The following is a 22,422-nucleotide window of genomic DNA, read 5'->3' on the forward strand; positions in this document are numbered from 1 at the left end:
AGGTCAGACCATATTTGGATATGGCTTCAATATAGGCCGATCTCCCAATATATGGTCTTAGCCCCATAATCGTACTCTTCTTCCAAATATAAAACGTTTCATTATGACATATTTTTTGCAATTGTTGCTTAATTTGTTTGAGGTACTTGTGTCTGGCGAAAATAATGTAAGTGGCCTTCGCTGTCACAGAATTTATCTACCAAAATTAAAATGACACTTATATTAAAATTGTTTTTGTTGTAAAATCATAACGGCTTGGATTATCGACATAAAATTTTAACAGAAGGTGGAAACTGGCTTCAGATTGATTTCTATTAAAAACTGAACATCCCAAAATTTGGCACTTACAGGGGACGTTTTATCGACATGTAGCTACAACAACAACAACCTCGAGGCACAAGGGAACAATTGCTAGTTTTGGAGCTCCTAGTTCTAATTTGTGTCCTGGTTGTAATTTGTGTACAAATTCGCTAAAGCACGCTTAAGAGAAAAGTCCCTAAATTGTTATAGACAACCTCTTTTGACCCCGTATTTTTATCAAAGAATATGTGGTGGGCACATCACGTTCTTAAACGCTAAAACTTGTATAATTTAAATTTTTTTGGTAAAAAATTCTCGCTCGAAAGCAAATTATCACGTGACTGGTTTTGACATTTGCTTCGCATTGTTAACAAATGTTTCGATATACACGTACAGCGGTCAAAAAAAGTATTCATCATTAGCAAAATTGATAATAAATTCACTTATTTTGGGTAATTGAAGAAAATTTAAAGTAAACAAATAATACAGTTTTATGCAATAGTTTATTTTTCGTAATATGTTTTAAAATAAATTCAAAAAATAAATTTAATTAGCGCAAAAAATGCAATTTTATATAATAACACCAAAAACAGAACAAAAAAAGTATTCATCATTGATGTGCTATCATCAAAGTCAAATTCAAATATTATTTGGGAATCCCCCTTTTCTGTTTTATTTAGTAAAGGAGGCTTTGCCCTTGACAGCAAATATTTAATTTCATTGAAAATATAGTTTTTGTCAAAATGGGTCGTAAGCAAAACGAGGTTTCTGATGAGGTAAAAGTTTTGATAATAAAACACCACAGGAATGGTTTAACTCAAAAAACTATCAGTGAAATATTAAATAGACCACGATCTACTATACAATCCATCATCAGAAAGTGGACAGAAACGAAAACTGTTGACAATAAACCAAGATCTGGTCGACCAAAAGCACTTTCAGTTGGAGATGTGCGTTGGCTAGTGCGGCAAGTTCAGAAAACTCCGAAGACAAATGCGACCATTCTTCGTAAAAACACTATGGAATATTTAGGGAAGGAAGTTACTACACAAACAATTCGAAATACACTCAAAAGGCATAGTTACAGAGGAAGAACTGCACGTAAGAAGCCCTTTATAAATAAAATAAACCGAGTGAAAAGGCTAAACTTCGCAAAAATGTATGTAAAACAGCCCGAATCATTTTGGAAAACAGTCATTTTTGCAGACGAGAGCAAGTTTAATCTTTTTGGGTGCGATGGAAAGGTCATAGTGTACAGAAAACCAAATTCAGAGCTTGAAGAACGAAACACAGTTGCTACTGTAAAACATGGTGGAGGTGGTTTAATGGTTTGGGGGTGTATGGCGGCTTCAGGAGCGGGAAATCTTGAAATTATTAATGGAGTAATGGATCATAAGTATTACATTGACATTTTAAAGAGGAATTTAAAAGATAGTGCTGTAAAACTTGGGCTTGGTAATAACTTTCAATATTATCAAGATAATGACCCCAAACATTCTGCATTAAATACCAAGATGTGGATGCTGTATAACTGCCCCAAAGTCATTAAAACTCCTCCTCAAAGTCCCGACTTGAACCCAATTGAACATCTTTGGGAACATCTCGAACGCAAATTGAGAACGCGCAATTTTTCGAGCAACAGTCAAATGCAACAGGTGATAATGGAGGAATGGACTAATATAGACCAAAATATAACCGCTAAATTAGTCCAATCGATGTCAAACCGTTTAAAAGAAGTTATAAGACGCGGTGGTCGAATAACAAAGTATTAATTTTTTTTTAAATTATGTTATTTATTTTTTTGTTTTTTTGCAATGATGAATACTTTTTTTGTTTAATTTTTTGTGTTCAGCTGTAAAATGGCCCTTTTTGTTCCAATAAATACTATTTTTTTCTTTAAAAACAATGAAATTGTGTACATATATATCACACAAGCACTACTGCATCATTAGTTTAATATGTTTTTATTCCAATTGTCTTTTGTAGACTTAATAAAAAAAAAACATTGAATGATGAATACTTTTTTTGACCGCTGTACGTATTTTTGTATGGGAATGCTTTAGTTTATGTTCGGCTTGTTGTTTGATAAATTGTTCGTTTAAAATTAGACACAAACTCAAATAATTTTTTTCGTTTGCAGGCCGACGTTCGACTTCGACAAACAGGCTGTAAATTATAAAGTCAATGAGATACTTGGGCCCATCAACAGGAACATAGCCACCTCTTCACTGACGAAAATTACACTATACAAGACACTGATACTTCCCATCTTGTTATGTAGCTTGGGTATTTGCGAAAGCTGACGAGGTAGTGTTTGGAGTGTTTAAGAGGAAGGTTCTTTATGAAATGTATAGACCAGTCTGCATTGATGGGGGATATTGGCGTTGTATAAACCATGCGCTATGTAACGATGTTAGCATTGAATGCAAGTAGAGATTTCCAAAAAAGCGTTGCAAGGAATAGCTGCAAATACAAATTTTCTCATGAACATTTTATAATGGAACAGGGGTCAACTTCTTACAAAGGAATAGCTATCAGCATTAATCTTTATCTGGCGACGTGGTTGCAAATTTTAAACCGTTGTTAAGCAACTCCCTGCTATTTTGCAATCAAATTCTCTGTGTATCTTCTTATTTTATTGTCGTGATTAGACCGACACACAGCTTTGACTCTTAGTATAGTCGTTGAACAAAAATAGATAGAGTTGACATGCAGCTCTAAAATTTTGCACACAGGTATATTTGAGTTGTTATAGAAAAAAGTATAAGCTGATATAGCTCCCATATAAACCAATCTATTGATTTAACATCTTGAGCCTCCAGAGGGAGCTATTTTTATCCGATTTGGCTGAAATTTTGCACAATGACTCTGCTATGACTCTCAAAAACTCCAAGTATGGTTAGAATCGGTATATAACCTGTTATAGCTCCCATTTTAACCAATATCTTGATATGAGCTCTTAAACCTACACGCAAAAAAAAAAAATAGTTTCACTTACAGGAAATTTTCGCCAAGTATGTTTCTTTTCTGAAAAACGTTGGACCTACTTTACGATAAAAGTACATGTTGTTTTGCGATGAATTATTGCAAGAATTTGTGACAAATATAGAATTTTTTTACCCCGACAGTACCTTTCATTCTTGATATATAGAACACGTTTTTCAGGGTTTCAAATAGTTTTTGTTAAGGTGTATATTACATTTTTTTTCCCGGCCGATACGGGATAACTATGAGCGCCACACAGGCTGCAACTTTGAGCTCCGACTTGTATGGTGCCCATCGTTATCACGGGAAGCTTAGCCGAAAGCTACCGGGCGCGTCCACAGTCCACATAAAAATTACCAATGGGAGTGGTTGTCTTCGCACATTTAAATACCTACTTTGGGATGGATATTTTTCTATCGCATATAAAGGGTGATTTTTTTGAGGTTAGGATTTTCATGCATTAGTATTTGACAGATCACGTGGGATTTCAGACATGGTGTCAAAGAGAAAGATGCTCAGTATGCTTTGACATTTCATCATGAATAGACTTACTAACGAGCAACGCTTGCAAATCATTGAATTTTATTACCAAAATCAGTGTTCGGTTCGAAATGTGTTCATTCACCGTTCAGCGATGAGGCTCATTTCTGGTTGAATGGCTACGTAAATAAGCAAAATTGCCGCATTTGGAGTGAAGAGCAACCAGAAGCCGTTCAAGAACTGCCCATGCATCCCGAAAAATGCACTGTTTGGTGTGGTTTGTACGCTGGTGGAATCATTGGACCGTATTTTTTCAAAGATGCTGTTGGACGCAACGTTACGGTGAATGAACACATTTCGAACCGAACACTGATTTTGGTAATAAAATTCAATGATTTGCAAGCGTTGCTCGTTAGTAAGTCTATTCATGATGAAATGTCAAAGCATACTGAGCATCTTTCTCTTTGACACCATGTCTGAAATCCCACGTGATCTGTCAAATACTAATGCATGAAAATCCTAACCTCAAAAAAATCACCCTTTATATTCCCTTACAATGTATGTGCCTTAGAAATTCTTGTTGTGTTGTTTTGTACCTAGCAGCTATTTGTATGTTGCTCTAATGATTTTTGTCTTCCTCAAGGAGAAACTTTAAAAATGTTCCCTTACCGAGTAACATCCGCACTCGACCGAGATACTCAATATCCGACTGCTGTTTGATCAGTAAAAAAAAAAAAAAAAAAAAAAAAAAAAACATGCTTTGTATGAAAATGTGTCTATAACAGTGGCGAGCATACAATTGCAATTATTCGCAAGCCCACAGGCCTGCTTGGGATTATTTTCTTGTATACGTACAAAGTAATATGCAATAGTGTGAGTATTTTTTCCCATTACTACTCTAAAGCTCAAATACTTACCCTTTCCCTGTAGTAGGACAGACACGAGATCCGTACACGAATAATCGTTTGCGGCTATCGAAGCACTTTTGCAATTAAAGGGTTTTTTGGCTTTACAACAAAAGAAATGTACTTTTACCTTAGACGAAGCAGCTAAAGGGTTTACAATAAACAAAATTAGTTACGTTCAATAATGCTACGTTTATGGCTAACGTATGATATGTTGAAGCGAAACGTTAGACGGTTACAATAAAAGAAAAACTTTGTGATTTAAAAAAAGTCCCAAACTTTTTATTTTTTTCCATATATAGAAGGCATTTAACTTACGACTTTATCCATGAATTGAGTTTTCCGTTTTACTGGTTTCCGTTGTTTATGCTTATGTTTAGTTTTGGGTTTTGGTGTATTCAAGAGACTAGAATAGAATTTTCCGGCAAACATATTTGTTGAATATTTTGTTTGCCTCTTATTTAAAACTAACGGTACAAACCATATGTTCATGTCTGTGACACCTGTCGTTAACGTCTGAGCTTTCAGTTATGTCCTTTTTAAGATCCTATTCTATTTTGGTTCAACAATTAAAAAAAAATCCATTTTGCTTACATAAACAAAAATTTAATATTTGCGAAAAAATATGTAACATTCATTTGTACGAAAACACCGATTAGTTGAAGGGGAACCACAAATATAAATATATATATTTTTTAATCTTCTTATTTGAAGAGTCTTTTAAAAGGTTATTAAAAAGTTTTATAACAATTTTCGATTTTTGCATTTTTTTACCCAGGGCAACACTATAAATGCATGCGCTGGTTACACACATCGAAGTTTGAGCCTTTTTTATACCCTCCACCATAGGATGGGGGTATACTAATTTCGTCATTCTGTTTGTAACACCTCGAAATATGCGTCTAAGACCCCATAAAATATATATATTCTTGACCGTCATGTCATTTTAAGTCGATCTAGCCATGTCCGTCCGTCCGTTCGTCCGTCTGTCTGTCGAAAGCACGCTAACTTTCGAAGGAGTAAAGCTAGCCGCTTTAAATTTTGCACAAATATTTTTTATTAGTGTAGGTCGGTTGGTATTGTAAATGGGCCAAATCGGTCCATGTTTTGATATAGCTGCCATATAAACCGATCTTGGTTCTTGAGCCTCTAGAGGGCGCAATTCTTATCCGATTTTATTGAAAAGTTGTACGTAGTGTTTTGGTAGCACTTCCAACAACTACGCTAAGTATGGTTTAAATCGGTCATGTTTTGATATAGCTGCCATATAAACCGATCTTGGGTATTACTTCTTAAGCCTCTAGAGCACGCAATTCGCGTCCGATTCGTCTACATGTTTTGGAATCACTTCCAACAACTGTGCTGAGTATGTTTTAAATCGGTTCATAATTTGGTATAGCTATCATATAAACCTATCTTGTATCTTGACTTCTTGAGCTAATAGAGCGCGCAATTTTCATCCGATTTTGTACAACGGCTTCTCTCATGAGCTTTAATATACGTGTCTAAAATGGTCTGAATCGAACAATAGCTTGATACAGCTCCCATATAAACATATCTCCTGATTTTGCTTCTTGAGCCCCTACAAGGCGCAATTCTTATCCGTATGAACTGAAATATTACGCAATGACTTCTACAATGTTCAGCATTCATTTTATATGCAGCTATATAGCATAACAGTTCTTATTCAATATTCTTTGTTTGTCTAAAAAGAGATACCGCGCATAGAACTCGAAAAATGCGATCAATGGTGGAGGGTATATAAGATTCGGCCAGGCCGAACTTAGCACGCTCTTACTTGTTCTTTCAAACACTTTTACCATCATCTCGCCATTAAGGTAACTCTTCAGAAGAAAATAAGATACGCCATGTCATGCTTTTGTGTAAATTTTTAGGAGAATCCATGGTGGTGGTTACCCAAGATTCGGCCCGGCTGAACTTGCACGTTTTTACTTGTATTATTTATATTATTTAACTAATATTCGATTTGTTTTTATACCCTCCACCATAAGATGGGGGGTATACTAATTTCGTCATTCTGTTTGTAACTACTCGAAATATTCGTCTGAGACCCCATAAAGTATATATATTCTTGATCGTCGCGACATTTTATGTCGATCTAGTCATGTCCGTCCGTCTGTCTGTCGAAAGCACGCTAACTTCCGAAGGAGTAAAGCTAGCCGCTTGAAATTTTGCACAAATACTTCTTATTAGTGTAGGTCAGTTGGTATTGTAAATGGGCAATATCGGTCCATGTTTTGATATAGCTGCCATATAAACCGATCTTGGGTCTTGACTTCTTGAGCCTGTAGAGTGCGCAATTCTTATCCGATTGGAATGAAATTTTGCACGACGTGTTTTGCTATGATATCCAACAACTGTGCCAAGTATAGTTCAAATCGGTCCAAAACCTGATATAGCTGCCATATAAACCGATCTTGGGTCTTGATTTCTTGAGCCTCTAGAGGGCGCAATTCTTATCCGAATGGAATGGAATTTCGCACGACGTGTTTTGCTATGATATCCAACAACTGTGCCAAGTATGGTTCAAATCAGTCCAAAACCTGATATAGCTGCCATATAAACCTATCTTGGGTCTTGACTTCTTGAGCCTCTAGCTTGCGCAGTTCTTATCCGATCAGAATGGAATTTCGCACGACGTGTTTTGTTATGATACCCAACAACTGTGCCAAGTATGGTTCAATTCGGTCCATAAGCTGATATAGCTGTCATATAAACAGATCTGGGGATTTGACTTCTTGAGCTTCTAGAGGGCGCAATTCCTATCCGATTTGGCTAAAATTTTGCATGACGTATTTTATTTTTACTTTCAACAACTGTGTCAAATAAGGTTCAAATCGGTTCATAACCTGATATAGCTGCCATATAAACCGATCTGGGATCTTGACTTCTTGACCCCTAGAGGTCGCAATTATTATCCGATATGCCTGAAATTTTGTACGATGGATCCTCTGATGACCATCAACAAACGTGTTTATTATGGTCTAAATCGGTCTATAGCCTGATACAGATCCCATATAAATCGTTCTCTCTATTTTACTTCGTGAGCCCCAATGGGCGCAATTCTTATACGAATTGGCTGAAATTTTACACAGGTCTCCAACATATAATTTAATTGTGGTCCGAACCGGACCATATCTTGATATCGCTTTAATAGCAGAGCAACTCTTTTCTTAAATCCTTTTTTGCCTAAGAAGAGATGCCGGGAAAAGAACTCGACAAATGCGATCCATGGTGGAGGGTATATAAGATTCGGCCCGGCCGAACTTAGCACGCTTTTACTTGTTTTTTTTTGTTCATGAAGTTTATATTAAATTATGCTCACAGTGTAGATCGCTTTACTTTATATTCCTTAAGGATAGATAGCGCAATATACCTAATCAGTGCGCTTTAATTTAAAAAACTTAAAAATAACTATCCACTTTGTCCTAGTTGGCAAGTATCTTTGAAATAATTGCTTATTAATCCATGCTTCAATAATGTTAAATAACAACAAAAATTTTGTTTTGTTCCTCGATTTCTTAAATGGGGAACTTGTTTATAAGTCACTCACAGACGGTTTCATGAAATTAAGATAAACAAAAAAAGAAAAGAAAATAAAATGGTTTTATTTGTTGAAGTTCAATTCATAACTTTTGGTGGTGAACAGGAACAGGCGGGGAACCGGAAACTATTTTCAAAATAAAATCAATATACAGTACTGTTTGTAAAGTAGCAGATGTGACCTCCTATATGCTGGTTATTAAGACAGCACATACGCGTAGAAGATTTTTCCAACGAACTCATTGTATTTTAGAGAAAACTTTAATTAAAATTATATATATATATTTTTTTAATTTATTAGAGACTGGCTTTGTGTGTTACGATTGTTTTAATATTTCAGGCTAAATTCGGATCGCAAACAATATTTGTATATTCCCGCTCTAGGATAGAGTCTTAGCAATGTGATTTCGCTCGTAGTCGATCTTTGATCCCATGTATGAAGTACACTGACATTCGAAGTTTATCTAGCCATGTCCGTCTGTCTGTCGAAATCACAAAATTTTTGTCTGTGTGAATACAGTTAGCAGCAAAGATTTTTAGTAGAATCAGTCTGAGTCTGGCCAAATTAGAGAGGTTTTTTTTTATTCTATTCAATAAAAAAAATTAAATTGGTGCATTTGTAATGCTCAGACCTGTGAAGCAATTCCCCCAATTCCAAAACAATTTGTTCATTATTAAAACATCGACGGAAAAAATATAATGGCAGAGTGCACTCCATAATTCCAGACCAAAGAAATGAAATTGAACAAGTCAAGCGTTAAGTTTGCCTTTTGTCGAGTAAGACGACTAAACCGCAAAGGGAGCAATCAGATGTGAAGCCAAATCTCCAATAGAATTACGACGCGTGGGAGGGTGTGTTCAAAGCAAACTCGCTAACAATAACAATAATTTTTTGTACTTACCGAAAAATTGAACGAGAAATATGTTCGCCATTAAATAAACGATTCCAAAGCTCAATCTACAATGAAATGTGAAACAAATTGAAAGAACTCAACATGAAACACAAATATGAAGGCAGACAGTTGGACAGACAGATATTATATATATGTGAAATAAACCCCCAACACAAAGGACATACAATAAACAAAGTATTATTAAAATAAATTAAAGAGGAATGCTTACACGTGGCCGCTTAAACGTATATATTTAACCTAAATTTTTCAACCCCAGTGAGAATTACAAATAGTTGTGGCTGTTAACTTTTCGTTTGTAAGGCAAAATAAACCTAATGGCAAATTTGATTTTTAAAGATTAACAAATATTTTAGAATTTTGTAGAGCACTTCTTTTATTTTATATGAAGCAAAGTTATCCTTTAAATATTTATTTTCGACAATTCAAGGACTTTTATTGAAACACCATGCTACGAAATAATATATGTATATCGCAAAAGCATAACAATATAAATGCCTTTATATGAATCCCTCATGATCTTCACTGGTCTATGAATTCCCTCGGAGGGTTTAGGTTCATTAATATAGATATACCCTATATCTAACACACAAACGTTTGTTCTTATTTCAGCGCGATATTGTCATGGTGTCCGATTTAGAGGTGTTTTCGGGGGTAAGGTGGTCCCTTAAACTCTTGGCCCAGAAAATATATCAGCATCGCTGTCTTCTCTTAAATGCCATTTATTTAAACCCCATATTGCCATTGGTTTAAGAGGAGTTTCTGGGATGAGGCGTTCTCAAATATGTGGCCCCAAAATTTTTACTCTTTGGGGGGTGTTTCGGGAAAGGTACGGTGCCCCAAATACATGGTCCCACAGTTGGATATCAGATTCGTATTCTACTACCAAAAACCTTTATTTGACCCCCATATTGCGATGGTCAGTAAATAATTGTTGTTTGTGGGGTGTTTTAGGGAAGGGGTAGACCCCCAATACCTTGTATTTGAGCCCCACATTTATGTGGTCGGTAAATAAGCCCTGAAAATATATCAGCATCGTGCTCTACTCTCAAGAAAAATCATTTATTTGAACCCCATATTGCCATTGGCCTCAAAATTGGATATCAAATTCGTTTTCTAATCTCAAATACCTTTCATTTAAACCCCTTATTGCAAAAATCAGCAAATATTTCTGGCATACCCTAAGCCAGACAACTAAAAACTATCAATATCGAGATCCACTCCCTTTAAAACCCAAAATTGTCATGGTGAGCAAATACCGTCCTATTTGAGCGTTGTTATGGGGGTGGGACGTCCCCTAGGCAGTTGGTCCTGAATGTTGATATCAGATTCGTGGTTTGCTCCCAAATACCTTTCATTTGAGCCCCATATTTCCATAGTCAGCAAACATGACCGGTTTCGGGGGTGTTTCGGGGCTGGGGCGGCCGTTCAGTGACATGGCCCTGAAAATACGTATCAGATTCGTGTTCTACTCTCAAATACTTCTTATTAGACGCCATATTGGAATGGTCACCTATATGGGTGGTGTTATGGGAGTGGGGTGGCTCCATACACACTTTTTCCCGAACAATGAGTCCCACATTGCCAAAGTCGCTAAATATGTCCGATTTAGGGGTGTATTAGGGGCTGGGTTGGTCCCCCAAACGCTTAGTCCGACAATTGGATAGCGGATACGTTTTCTACTCTTAAATACCTTTCATTTGAGTCTCATATTGTCATGATTGGCCTATATCTATTTTTGGTAGGTTTTGGGATTGGTTCCATCCGAAATTTGGAACAAAATTTTTATTTTTATGTTACTTTCAAAGAGCACACAAAATTTCGCTTAAATCGCACCATCCATCGCCGAGATCTGGCGTTTCTGAAATAAGGGTAAGGGGGAGTGTTCTCCCCCCTTCAGATATCCAAAAATTTAGTACCCTATTTTCACCACGGGATCGTTATGCACCATCTGTTTCAAGAAAATCGGTTCATCCGTTTTTGAGTTATAAGGAACACACAAACAAACAAACACAAATTGATTTATAAGACTAGCTGGACAGGCCACTCCACTGCGCCTTCTTCACTCTTTTATTTTATCTGATCCCTATACTGGCACGGTCAGGAAATAAGTCCTGTTTGGGGGTGCTGGTACGGCCTTTCAGATGTTTCGCCCTAATGTGGATGTCAATTTCGTGCTCTAATACCAAATACTATTCATTTGAGCATTATATCCGGTAGGGGGTATTTTTGAGGGTGAGGATGACGATTCGTGATCTTCTCAAATACCTTTCATGATCTTCTCAAATACCTTTCATTTGAGCCCCATATTGTCATTATTGGTTAATATTACCATTTGCGGGTTTTTAGAGGTGGCGCGGCCCCCCAAAATATCCCACCCTAAATAAGGATATCAAATTTCTGTTTTTGAGTTACTATTGTATAAATAAACTAAATTTCGCTTAAATTGCCCCACCCATCTCCGATATCTGACGTTTTTGAAAATAGGGTAAGGGGAGGGTCCGCCCATAAAAGTTTGGATGTTAGATGTACTTCATTCTCTTGGTTTTGGTGGTTTATTAGAGTGGCCAAACCCTTTATCCAGAAAGTGGATATCAGATTCATACTCTACTCCCAAAAACCACATTTAAGCTACATTTTGCAATAGTCGATATGTATGTGTGGTTTAGGGGGAGTTTATGAGTTGAGGCATCCCTGCAACACTTGGCCATAAAACAGATATCAGATTTGAGCCCCCTTGTTGTCAGAATCCACAAATACGTCCTCTTTAAGTGGTATATAGGGTCGGGCGGCCACCCACGCACTTATCCCTGAATTTTTTTTTTTAATTTAAGCCCCAATAGCCATTGCTTTAGGGGGAGTTTATAGGGTAAGACGACCCTCAAACATTTGGCCTCAAAATTGGATATCAAATTCGTATTCTACTATCAAATACCTATTATATAAGCCTCTTATTGCTATAGTAGACAAACATGACCGTTTTGAAGGGAGTTTAGTGGGCGAACCCTGAAATAATGTCAGCATCATGCTAGAATACGATTTTGTTTGAGTCCCATAATGTCAAGCTTTTTGAAGGTGGCGATCAAGATATTCAGAGCTAGGGGTCTTAGTTAAATCCACACTAATTTCCCTCACAATTACTCTCTGACACATCCTTTCATTTGAATACAATATTCTCGGTCGTCTTATATGACAGTGTGGTGTTGCTTTTATCGGGGGAGAGGTTCGGTGCTCCCGGCGCTAAGATCCAAATTTATTTGAGCCCTTTAATGGCGAGATCTACATGTCCGGCTGAACGGCAGGACGTTAACCAGATACTTGAATCCTTATATCAACATTGGATTGGAACTCCACTGCCGTTGGGTGGGTGGGGGTGGGCCAGTCCCAGACTCTGTCCCAAATGTATATTTCAGATTCGTAGTCAATTCTCAAAGACCTTTCATTATATACTCATTTTGTATCGTTGCACATTCATTCCCGTTTTGGGGTTGGAGAGGCGAAATATGTCCTGTTGAAGGGTTTTTGTGGGTTGGGAGGCGCCTCAGGCATCAAGGAATGAATCTGTATATCAGCTTTTTACTATACTTTCAAATACCTCTCTTTTGATATCCATATTGTCGCAATCGGTAAATATGTCCTGCTGGGGGGTTTTGGGGGGTGGGAAGGCCCCCTCAGACACCAAGGAATACATTTTTATGTCAGATTTGTATTCTACTTTAAACACTTTTTATTTGATGCCCATGTTTTTTGGGGGGTGGACACCCTGACACTAGGGGTGACATTTTTATGCCAAGTTCGTACTCTACTATACCTTTCGGTAAACATGTCCCTTTAGGTGGGTTTTGGGATGGGGCATTCCCCCAGGTTAGTTGACCCAAAAATTTTATATCAATTTCGTGTTTTTGGGGTACCATAAGGTGGCATGCAAAATTTCGCTTAAATCGGCGCACCCATCTCCGAGATCTGGCGTTTTTAAAAATTGGGGAAAGGGAAAATATATAGTACTCTATTTTCACCGGGGGCTCAAACTCTACCATCTGTGAAAATTTCATGAAAATCGGTTCAGCCGTTTTTGAGTCGATACGGAAGAGACAAACAAACTAACAAACAAACAAATAAATTAACAAACAAACAAACAAATAATCAAACAAAGCGCAACAATTTCATTTTTATATAATAGAAGATTCGGGTGTTATATGTGGTTTCTCTAAGCAGAAGGGGATATATGCGGAACATTTACACCCAACTCTATAAAAAAATTGTAATTGCATGTTTCATATTGACCCTAACAACCCGCAAGAATCACGTAAGAGATTCTAGAACAACAGTGGTCACTAACAAAAATAATAAAAATTTTTGTGGTTTGAACAACCAACTTTAGTCGATTTTTGATAAAGTAAAATGGGGAGATCGGTTAATGTAGCATTTATTTAAATACTCTTCAATTTGGCCCATCTACATTAATAAGAAGTGCAAACTGCAATGTTATTCATGAACATTCCATTCCAACAGCGGTGATAATTCTCCCAATGATATGGGATCTCGTTTTTAATGCCGAGTCCGAACGGCTTTTCGAAAAGGGACACCACTAAGTAGACAAGTTTACACGTAGAAAGGATAACCACCTAATACTACTGTTCTCCCGGGATTTGGACCCTGGCGTTCAGCGTTAAAAGCGTACATAGTAATCTCAGATCTAATGTGGATTCACATCAATAAGAAGTACTGGTACCAAATTTAGAGCAGAGGTTTTATTCGTTCGTTAGATCAAGAAAATTCCTTTGTAAAGCAAAGGTAATAAAGATTAAAAGCAAGCGTGCTGACATGATGTTTATGTCACAGTGTACCGTCTACTGTTTCCGAGATGTATACATATCTCGGAACTATCCGGACCTCTATTAACCACTGTTAATCTGCATATTGTGCTTTTGGATCTCTATTGAGGTAAACAAATGTTACGCAATTAAATAAACCAATGGATGGTTTGAAAAAAAAAAAACAGAAGTAAGACAACATTTACAAAACATTGCCTTCGATAAGAAGTGCATAGTTCTTTTGCTTCTACATAAGGTAGGTAGTCGAAGCAGTGATATCTGAAAAAGTTATAATATCATTTCTTCCACCAAATTCCACATGCTTAAATCATCTTTTGTACCAAGGGGCAATTCGAAGTATCATACACCGTAAATTTATCATCCAAAAACGTTTGGCTTCAGACAGCAGACTTTAATTTCTTATAGCTATTGAAATATCAAATAGAACCATGTAAGATTTTCTTACGATAGGAAAAAAGTTTGAATTTCAACAGCCTTAAAAGGCCATATCGGATAAAAGATTATATGGGAGCTATATCTAAAACTGTGCAAATTCTGACCTCAAATTAAATATCTCACGCCCAAAATTGTAGAGATGTGATGAAAATTGTGGGTTTGACTGCCTTAAAAGTCCATATCGGATGAAATATATACATATAAAGGAACTTTCTCTAAATCAGGACCGATTTAAATTAAATTTTGCGCACATTGTGGAACGTCAAATAAAACCTCTCATTCAAAATCAGACTAAAATTGTAGCTTCATCTTTATCGGATGAAAGGTTATATATGGGACTTACATTTAAATCTAAACCGAATGCTGTGAAATATTCACACGTATTAAGACGTCACATATCGCAACTCGTACTAAGTCTTGTTACGATCGGAATAATACAGTGACTTCTACAACCTTTATGAAATCTTGCAATCGCATAAATAAAACACCAAAATTGTGTATACTTTAGCCTTAAAAGTTCAAATCGGATGAAAGATACATATGGGAGCTATATCTAAATCTGAACTGATGTTTAAAAAAATTTTTCACAAATTAGGACATCAAATAAAAGAGCTCGTCACAATTTTGTAAAGATCGGACCAAAATTGCGGCTGATACAGCCATAAAATTCCATTTCGCATAATAGATATATCTAAATCTGGACAGATTTTGACGAAATTTTGCAAATATATTAGGACCTCACGCCAAATTTTGTTATGATCGGACCAAATTAATTGAATTGAATTGAATTGAATGAATTGAATTGAATTGAATTGAATTGAATTGAATTGAATTGAATTGAATTGAATTGAATTGAATTGAATTGAATTGAATTGAATTGAATTGAATTGAATTGAATTGAATTGAATTGAATTGAATTGAATTGAATTGAATTGAATTGAATTGAATTGAATTGAATTGAATTGAATTGAATTGAATTGAATTGAATTGAATTGAATTGAATTGAATTGAATTGAATTGAATTGAATTGAATTGAATTGAATTGAATTGAATTGAATTGAATTGAATTGAATTGAATTGAATTGAATTGAATTGAATTGAATTGAATTGAATTGAATTGAATTGAATTGAATTGAATTGAATTGAATTGAATTGAATTGAATTGAATTGAATTGAATTGAATTGAATTGAATTGAATTGAATTGAATTGAATTGAATTGAATTGAATTGAATTGAATTGAATTGAATTGAATTGAATTGAATTGAATTGAATTGAATTGAATTGAATTGAATTGAATTGAATTTAATTGAATTGAATTGAATTGAATTGAATTGAATTGAATTGAATTGAATTGAATTGAATTGAATTGAATTGAATTGAATTGAATTGAATTGAATTGAATTGAATTGAATTGAATTGAATTGAATTGAATTGAATTGAATTTAATATAATTTAATTTAATTTAATATAATTGAATTTAATTTAATTTAAGTTAATTTAATTTAATTTAATTTAATTTAATTTAAGTTAATTTAATTCAATTCAATATAATTTTTCAATTGCTCACTAATTAGTCAGTATTTAAAAACTGCTTTCCAAAGCATTTTGCGACAATTATTTTTGGCTATACTTTAAAAGGCTTTTATTGTTCCGCTTTTTTATTCTAAGTAGAAAAAAAAAACAAAAACTTAGTTATTATAAAACATTAAGATGAAACAATGGCAACTTTTTTTTTACAATTAAACTATCTATATGTCGGTAACTTTTGTTTTGTACTAAAATGTAGTTTCTCCATCATTAAGCTTAAACTTGGATCGGACAGCACTCATTGCAATAAGATAAGTATCCCCACTGTTTCTTAATGAAATGTTTATGAGCAAAATCGCAATGCCAAACACATCATTTATATATGTATATAGGATTTAGCCAGTCTTAAAACATGTTTCGCTGCATACAAGAAATCCTCTAAATTTGTGAAAATTTTTAAGTAACGAAGAAACAGCTAAAAGTCTATTTAAGTTGAATGTTTAATGGAACTTGCAAGAACACATCAGTCGTAGGAGTTGCTGTGAGAAGGATTCAAGTTGGCAGCTATACTTTAAATCAGGTGCAATTAAATATAAATGGAAGTGGTGTCAAAGAACGCACCGAAATACAAACATTCTTCCAAAATTACCACACACATGTACAACGCCATGCAACGAGATGTGAAACCAGCTTCATGAGAACAAAAATTAAATTCATTAAATTAAAAAAATATAAAAGCAACACATAAAAAACAACTTGGCAAGCAAGTGAAGTCCTAAATGCAATGTAAAGACGAAGGGAATATTCTTAATACAAATGAGTTGAGAATGGCGATGATGATGATTATGGTGAACATGATGCCGATGCGAATGCAGACGGTAAATTTAAATTTAAAAAGGAATAACAAACAAAACCAAATAGCAACAGGAATAAAAAATGATTGCAATGTCGTGCTTTTAGCGAAAAAAAGCCGTAACAACCTTTACAATTCTGCATTGAACACCGAAATTAAAAAAAAGAAACACAGAAATATTTCTGGTGAATGATATATTTATATGTATGTACCTGGAATCGTAACCTAGGTGGGGGCTTTCAAAGGCACACCTTCCAGTATAAGTTTTTTTTTTTGTATGATGATGGTGATGATGATAGACACAGTGTGATGCAAAAAGAAAACGAAAGAAGCATATTTTTAAATGGATGTGTGTGAATTCTTGTAATACAAAAGTTTATCAACACTCAGAAAAAAGTTAAAACAGTATTAAAATCTAAGCGCACTTTCTAATTCATTATGCAATATTAAGGAAGGCTTTTCTTATACCGAACACCATAGCTAGGGTGAAAAAAAAATCTCGTCACCTTAGGATGAGGGTATATTAATTTAATCATTCCGATTGTATCACCTCGAAATTTTGATCTACGAATCTACTTTTACTTTAAAATATCGCACAGATACATCTTATCGAGTTACGTCGTTGGGGATAGTCAATAGGCCAAATCGGCCCATGTTTAGATATAGCTCTCATATAAATCGATAGCCCGATTATGCTTCTTGAGCCTCTAGAAAGAGCAATTTGATACCGACTTGACGGAAATTTTGCATAATAACTTTTCGAGCCTCTAAAAAGAGCAATTCGATTCCGACTTAGCTGCAATTTTGCATAATAATATGTTAATATCCGTGTCAATGATAGTCTCAATCGGTTAATAACATGATATAGCTCCCATAAAAAGTAATCTCCCGATTTTATTTCATGAGTTCCTAGAGGGCGCAATTCTTATCGGAAATTTTGCACAATGACTTCATCTATTGTATGACAATGCCATGCAATGTACTCGTATGTCCGAATCGATCTATAACCTGTTAAATCTCCCATATTAATCTATATTTCGGTTTGAATTCTTGAGCACATACAGGAAGTAGTTATTATTCAAATATATAAAAACAGGGGTCAACCGGGTCAAACTTTGAATATCCACCACCTCCGAAATGTATACTTATCACGTTACAAGACAGTAATTCCGGAGATATATAAAGCAGCATTAATCAACCTGGTGATTAGTCATGCTCTCTATACACATTAACAAACTGGCGTGTTGCCTTAGAAAAAATCCATCTATTGTCTGGTCATCAATAAACAGTCCTTCATTTCTTGTCATGTTCATTCTCTTGGTCAAATACACTCAACTTTCTCCCCCCTTTGGGAGAAACAATAACGTAAATTTCGGAATTGTTTTCCATTCCACGCCCCTAAGTTGGTTCATATCTGAAAGTACGTCCGCACCTTAGTACAGTTGTCTGTTAGCTGCGAAAGCAGGACATAAGGCATAGGAAATGCTTCAACGTCTCACCATCTGCCCTACAGATGCTATCACTTGTCGCACCTTTTTTGCATAAGTGAGCTCGTAGTCCTGTGTCCCGTTATGATACCGAAAGCTTTACTGACTCCCTTCTTATTTCCAGTCAGTAATAGCCTCATCTTCTCGCGATCCGGATCTACCGGCCGTTTCGCTACTCCAAAGTGTTATGTTCGTCGCGCACACCCTTAACTCGGACTGCGACGACCCGAAAGGTTTATTGACGACAGTCCTCTGGACTTCACTGCCAAATCATCTGCTCTTTCATTCCTCCTTAACTCCACTATAGCCCGACACCCAAACAATGCGGATAGTGCCAAACTCAGAGAAGGCGTAAATCTTCTTCTTAGAGCCAAGACTGTTCGTAACCATACCGTCCAGGTTGTTATTACCCTGATGACAAGTTTACTATTCGTAAATATGTTCACTGCCATACCACCTAAAGCATTCCGTTATCGCTCGGATCTCCGCCTGCAGAGCAGATTTATGGTCAGGCAGTCGGAAACAAATCTCAGTCCCTGGGTTTTCAATGAAGACCACCAATACCACCCTGTCCTCCAGCTTTGATCCATCCGTGTTGCATGAACTTCCAGATGGCAATACCAGAGTCTTTCCATTACCCATCACTTGAAGTCTGTATGTCTATGGGTCGGATATCTAGAGTAGTCTCCAGTGCCCTAGTGGGCGTGGTGCTCATCTCCCCGCCTATATCGTCACCCAAACTTTAAATCGACATATCGGTCTTATGCAACATAAAGTCCGACATAGCCCATCTTCGAACCTAGCTATCATGGCAAATAAACTTATCTATGCAAATTTTCAATATCTTAGTTCAATATCAATATTCTGTATCAATCTAGCCATTTCCGTCAATTGTCTGATGGATTCCAACCCCTGCCGAAATCACGAGGTAAAGCTAGCTGCTTGATATTTTGCAGTGATACTTCTTATTGGAGGCTACAGTGGCGCAGAGATTAGCATGTCCACTTAAGAAGTCGAACGCTTGGGTTCCCGGCGTGAACATCAGAATATTCGGTGGTCGATATCCTTTTACGAATGCTGGTGACATTTGTAAGGTTCCTTTAAAAAGTGATGTCGCTAGGCGGACTCGGCATAAAAAGGAGGCTCCATAGAATTGAACTACAACTTGAAATATGTACTGCTGCAAATATGTACTGCTTATTGATGTAGATATTGGGCTCAGATTTAGTTATAGCTCCCATTACTTGATTTTTTGAGTCCTTTGAAAACGCATTGTTGTTATCTGATTTTGCTGAACTATTACATGAAGCGTTTGTTCATGACTACAACATCCCTGATATATCTCCCGTGAAAACTGATTGTCCGATTTGACATCTTGAAGCCCTGGATGCCGCAAGATTTATCAGATTTTATTAAATTTTTGCCCGCATTAATCTCTTATGACTTTCAGCAACCTTAATAACTACGGTTGAAATCGGTGTATAAGCTGATATGACCCCATATAAACCGATTTGATATCTTGAGCTTCTGTAAGCCTCATTTTTTATCCGATTTGACTGAAATTTTGCGTAGTACTATGTTATGACTTGTTCAATATTCTGTTACGAGCTCCAATACCTTCTGTAATATGATTAAAATCGGCCTATAACATGACATAGCTTCCATATAGGCCAATCTCCTGATTTGACATCATATCCTAACATAGCAAATATTAAATATTCTGCTATTATGAAATATGGCTCTTAAAGAAAATCTTTTGTAGTCTGGATTACAAGGTGAGATTTTTGTTCCGTAAATAATAAAAGAGTTCAGCGAAATATTCCTCACACACCGCTTCTAAGAATTTTATATTTACTTAGGTTTTTATGTACATTCCATTATGTACGCAAAATAGTGATTGAACTAGTCGATTTATGACATCGAAAGTAGAGTTTTTATTGTTATAACAAGTAAAAAGGCATTAAGTTCGGCCGGGCCGAACTTTGGATACCCACCACCTCGGGGATATATGTAAAGCACCTTTCATCAAAATTCGTTGAAAATTGCATACCTTATGTCCCATAGCAGATATTTCGAAATATGTTCCGATCTTGACCAAATACTAATAAGTACAAGTCATTGTTCAATTGTGTATAACAAATTATTGGTCTTTCTAGTTGCTATATCTAAAATAAAAACCGATCTGAACAAAACCTTAAACCGAGAGATCAGTCAATATGGCAGCTATATCCAAATCTGGACCGATCTGTGCCATATTGCACAAGTATGTCAAGGGGCCTAAGTTAACTAACTGTCCTAAATTTCAGTGACATCGGACAATTAATGCGCCTTTTATGGCCCCATAACCATAAATAGAGAAATCGGTCTATATGGCAGCTATTGCCAAATCTGAACCGATCAGGGCCAAATTGAAGAAAGATGTTGAAGGGCCTAAGACAACTCACTGCCAGCAAAATCAGATAATAAATGTGGCTTTTATGGGCCTACGACCCTAAATCTAAGGATCGGTCTATATGGCAGCTATATCCAAATCTGGACCGATCTGGGGCAAATTGACGAAGGATGTCGAAGGGCCCAACACAACTCACTGTCCCAAGTTTCAGCAAAATCATATAAAAAATGTGGCTTTTATGGGCCTAAGACCCTAAATCGGAGGATCGGTCAGCTATATCCAAATCTGGACCGATCTGAGCCAAATTGACGATGGATGTCAAAGGCCTAACGCAACTCAATGTCTTAAATTTCAGCAAAATCGGATAATAAATGTGGCTTTTATGGGCCTAAGACCCTAAATCGGACGATCGGTCTATATGGGGGCTATATCAAGATATGGTCCGATATAGCCCATCTTTGAACTTAACCTGCTTATGGATAAAAAAAGAATCTGTGGAAAATTTCAGTTCAATATCTCAATTTTGAAGCGTGATTTCAACAAACAGACGAACAGACGGACGGACATGTCTAGATCGTCTAAGATTTTTATGCTGATCAAGAATATATATAATTTTTAGGGTCGGAAATGGATATTTCGATGTGTTGCAAACGGAATGGTGGGTATAAAAAGGGAAAATCTATCTTTTGGCGAATCCAACTTAAGATACCACGCTGTATGGAACATACAGCTCCTAAATAGACCGATCTATGCCAAAGACAAAGTAATCATACATTTAAGATATTATTGGAGCATATTCATTATTCAAATTTCTTTGTATCATATCCTTTGCACTGTGAAAGCTATAATTTTTTTCTAAATGAAATTATAATTTTTTCTTTTCAGGAATGGACAGCGCCGTTTTTTTCTAAGTGTATTTAAAATGTAAGTACAACGCAAAGATTTATGAAATGAATGAATTTGAAGGGAAAAAGAAAAATCAAAACGCATACACACACATACCATCACAAGAAGAATGACGAACTCTTGTAGCAAAGAGGAAAAACTGCCATAATGGAAATGGAATGGAAAAATGAGATGTTTATCAAGAAAATAAAATTATATAGGTTCATGTAAAAACTCAGAAAAAATTATGTTGCTCAAGCACAACGATCTGGTCGTAATATTAATGACCGACCAAGTGACCGACCGGCTGGCTTTACAGAAGGGAATCTCAATAGGTGTTAGGTATTAAAATCCAAGGCACATCCATTGACTGTGATGTCAGTCAGGCCTTAAGATGTTGGAAGATTTAAATGAAATTCCCTCAAAGGAATTAATGAATGAAAAGTTTGAGTGAAGCAATGGGAATGAAAAACACAAATAGAAATGCCAAGTGCGAGAATATAAATGAATGTCGGAGCAGCGTGGCGAACAGGCCACGAATGAGACGGGAGGGCGGCAGAACGGACAGGCTGTTACAATAAATATGAATTTATAATACAAAAAATAAAAACAATTACCCCAAAGTGGAACCGGTAATAAGCTCAGCTTGAGCACTTAATGTCTCAGCAATGAATTCATCATTGTAGGCATCCTTGGGTCGGTACCAACGACGGCCACCGGGCAACACCAAGGGCCGGTCTGAGGCCGGTGTTAGAGGTCCAAAGGCGCGTTTCGAACGTTTTGGATTGCTTTTACGCTCCAAATGCTCTTCCAACTCACCAATGACATCGTGTTATTATCCTTATTTCGAAGCGGCAGCATT

The 22,422-nt window shown here is 36.1% G+C and overlaps 2 protein-coding genes across 4 annotated transcripts in view; one reads left to right on the forward strand and one right to left on the reverse strand.

Moving 5' to 3' along the window:
• LOC106091595 (uncharacterized) overlaps positions 1-22,422 on the forward strand; it is a 1,079,098-nt gene that overhangs the window by 260,923 nt on the left and 795,753 nt on the right. The window lies entirely within an intron of this gene.
• LOC106095070 (titin) overlaps positions 1-22,422 on the reverse strand; it is a 54,505-nt gene that overhangs the window by 2,431 nt on the left and 29,652 nt on the right. Inside the window, exon 8 of the mRNA XM_059363041.1 lies at positions 9,137-9,192. Within this exon, the coding sequence (XP_059219024.1) occupies positions 9,137-9,192 (56 nt within the window). The remainder of the gene's footprint in view (positions 1-9,136; positions 9,193-22,422) is intronic.

The sequence above is a fragment of the Stomoxys calcitrans genome, chromosome 1 (assembly GCF_963082655.1).
Source record: "Stomoxys calcitrans chromosome 1, idStoCalc2.1, whole genome shotgun sequence".
Classification (NCBI taxonomy): Eukaryota; Metazoa; Arthropoda; class Insecta; order Diptera; family Muscidae; genus Stomoxys; species Stomoxys calcitrans.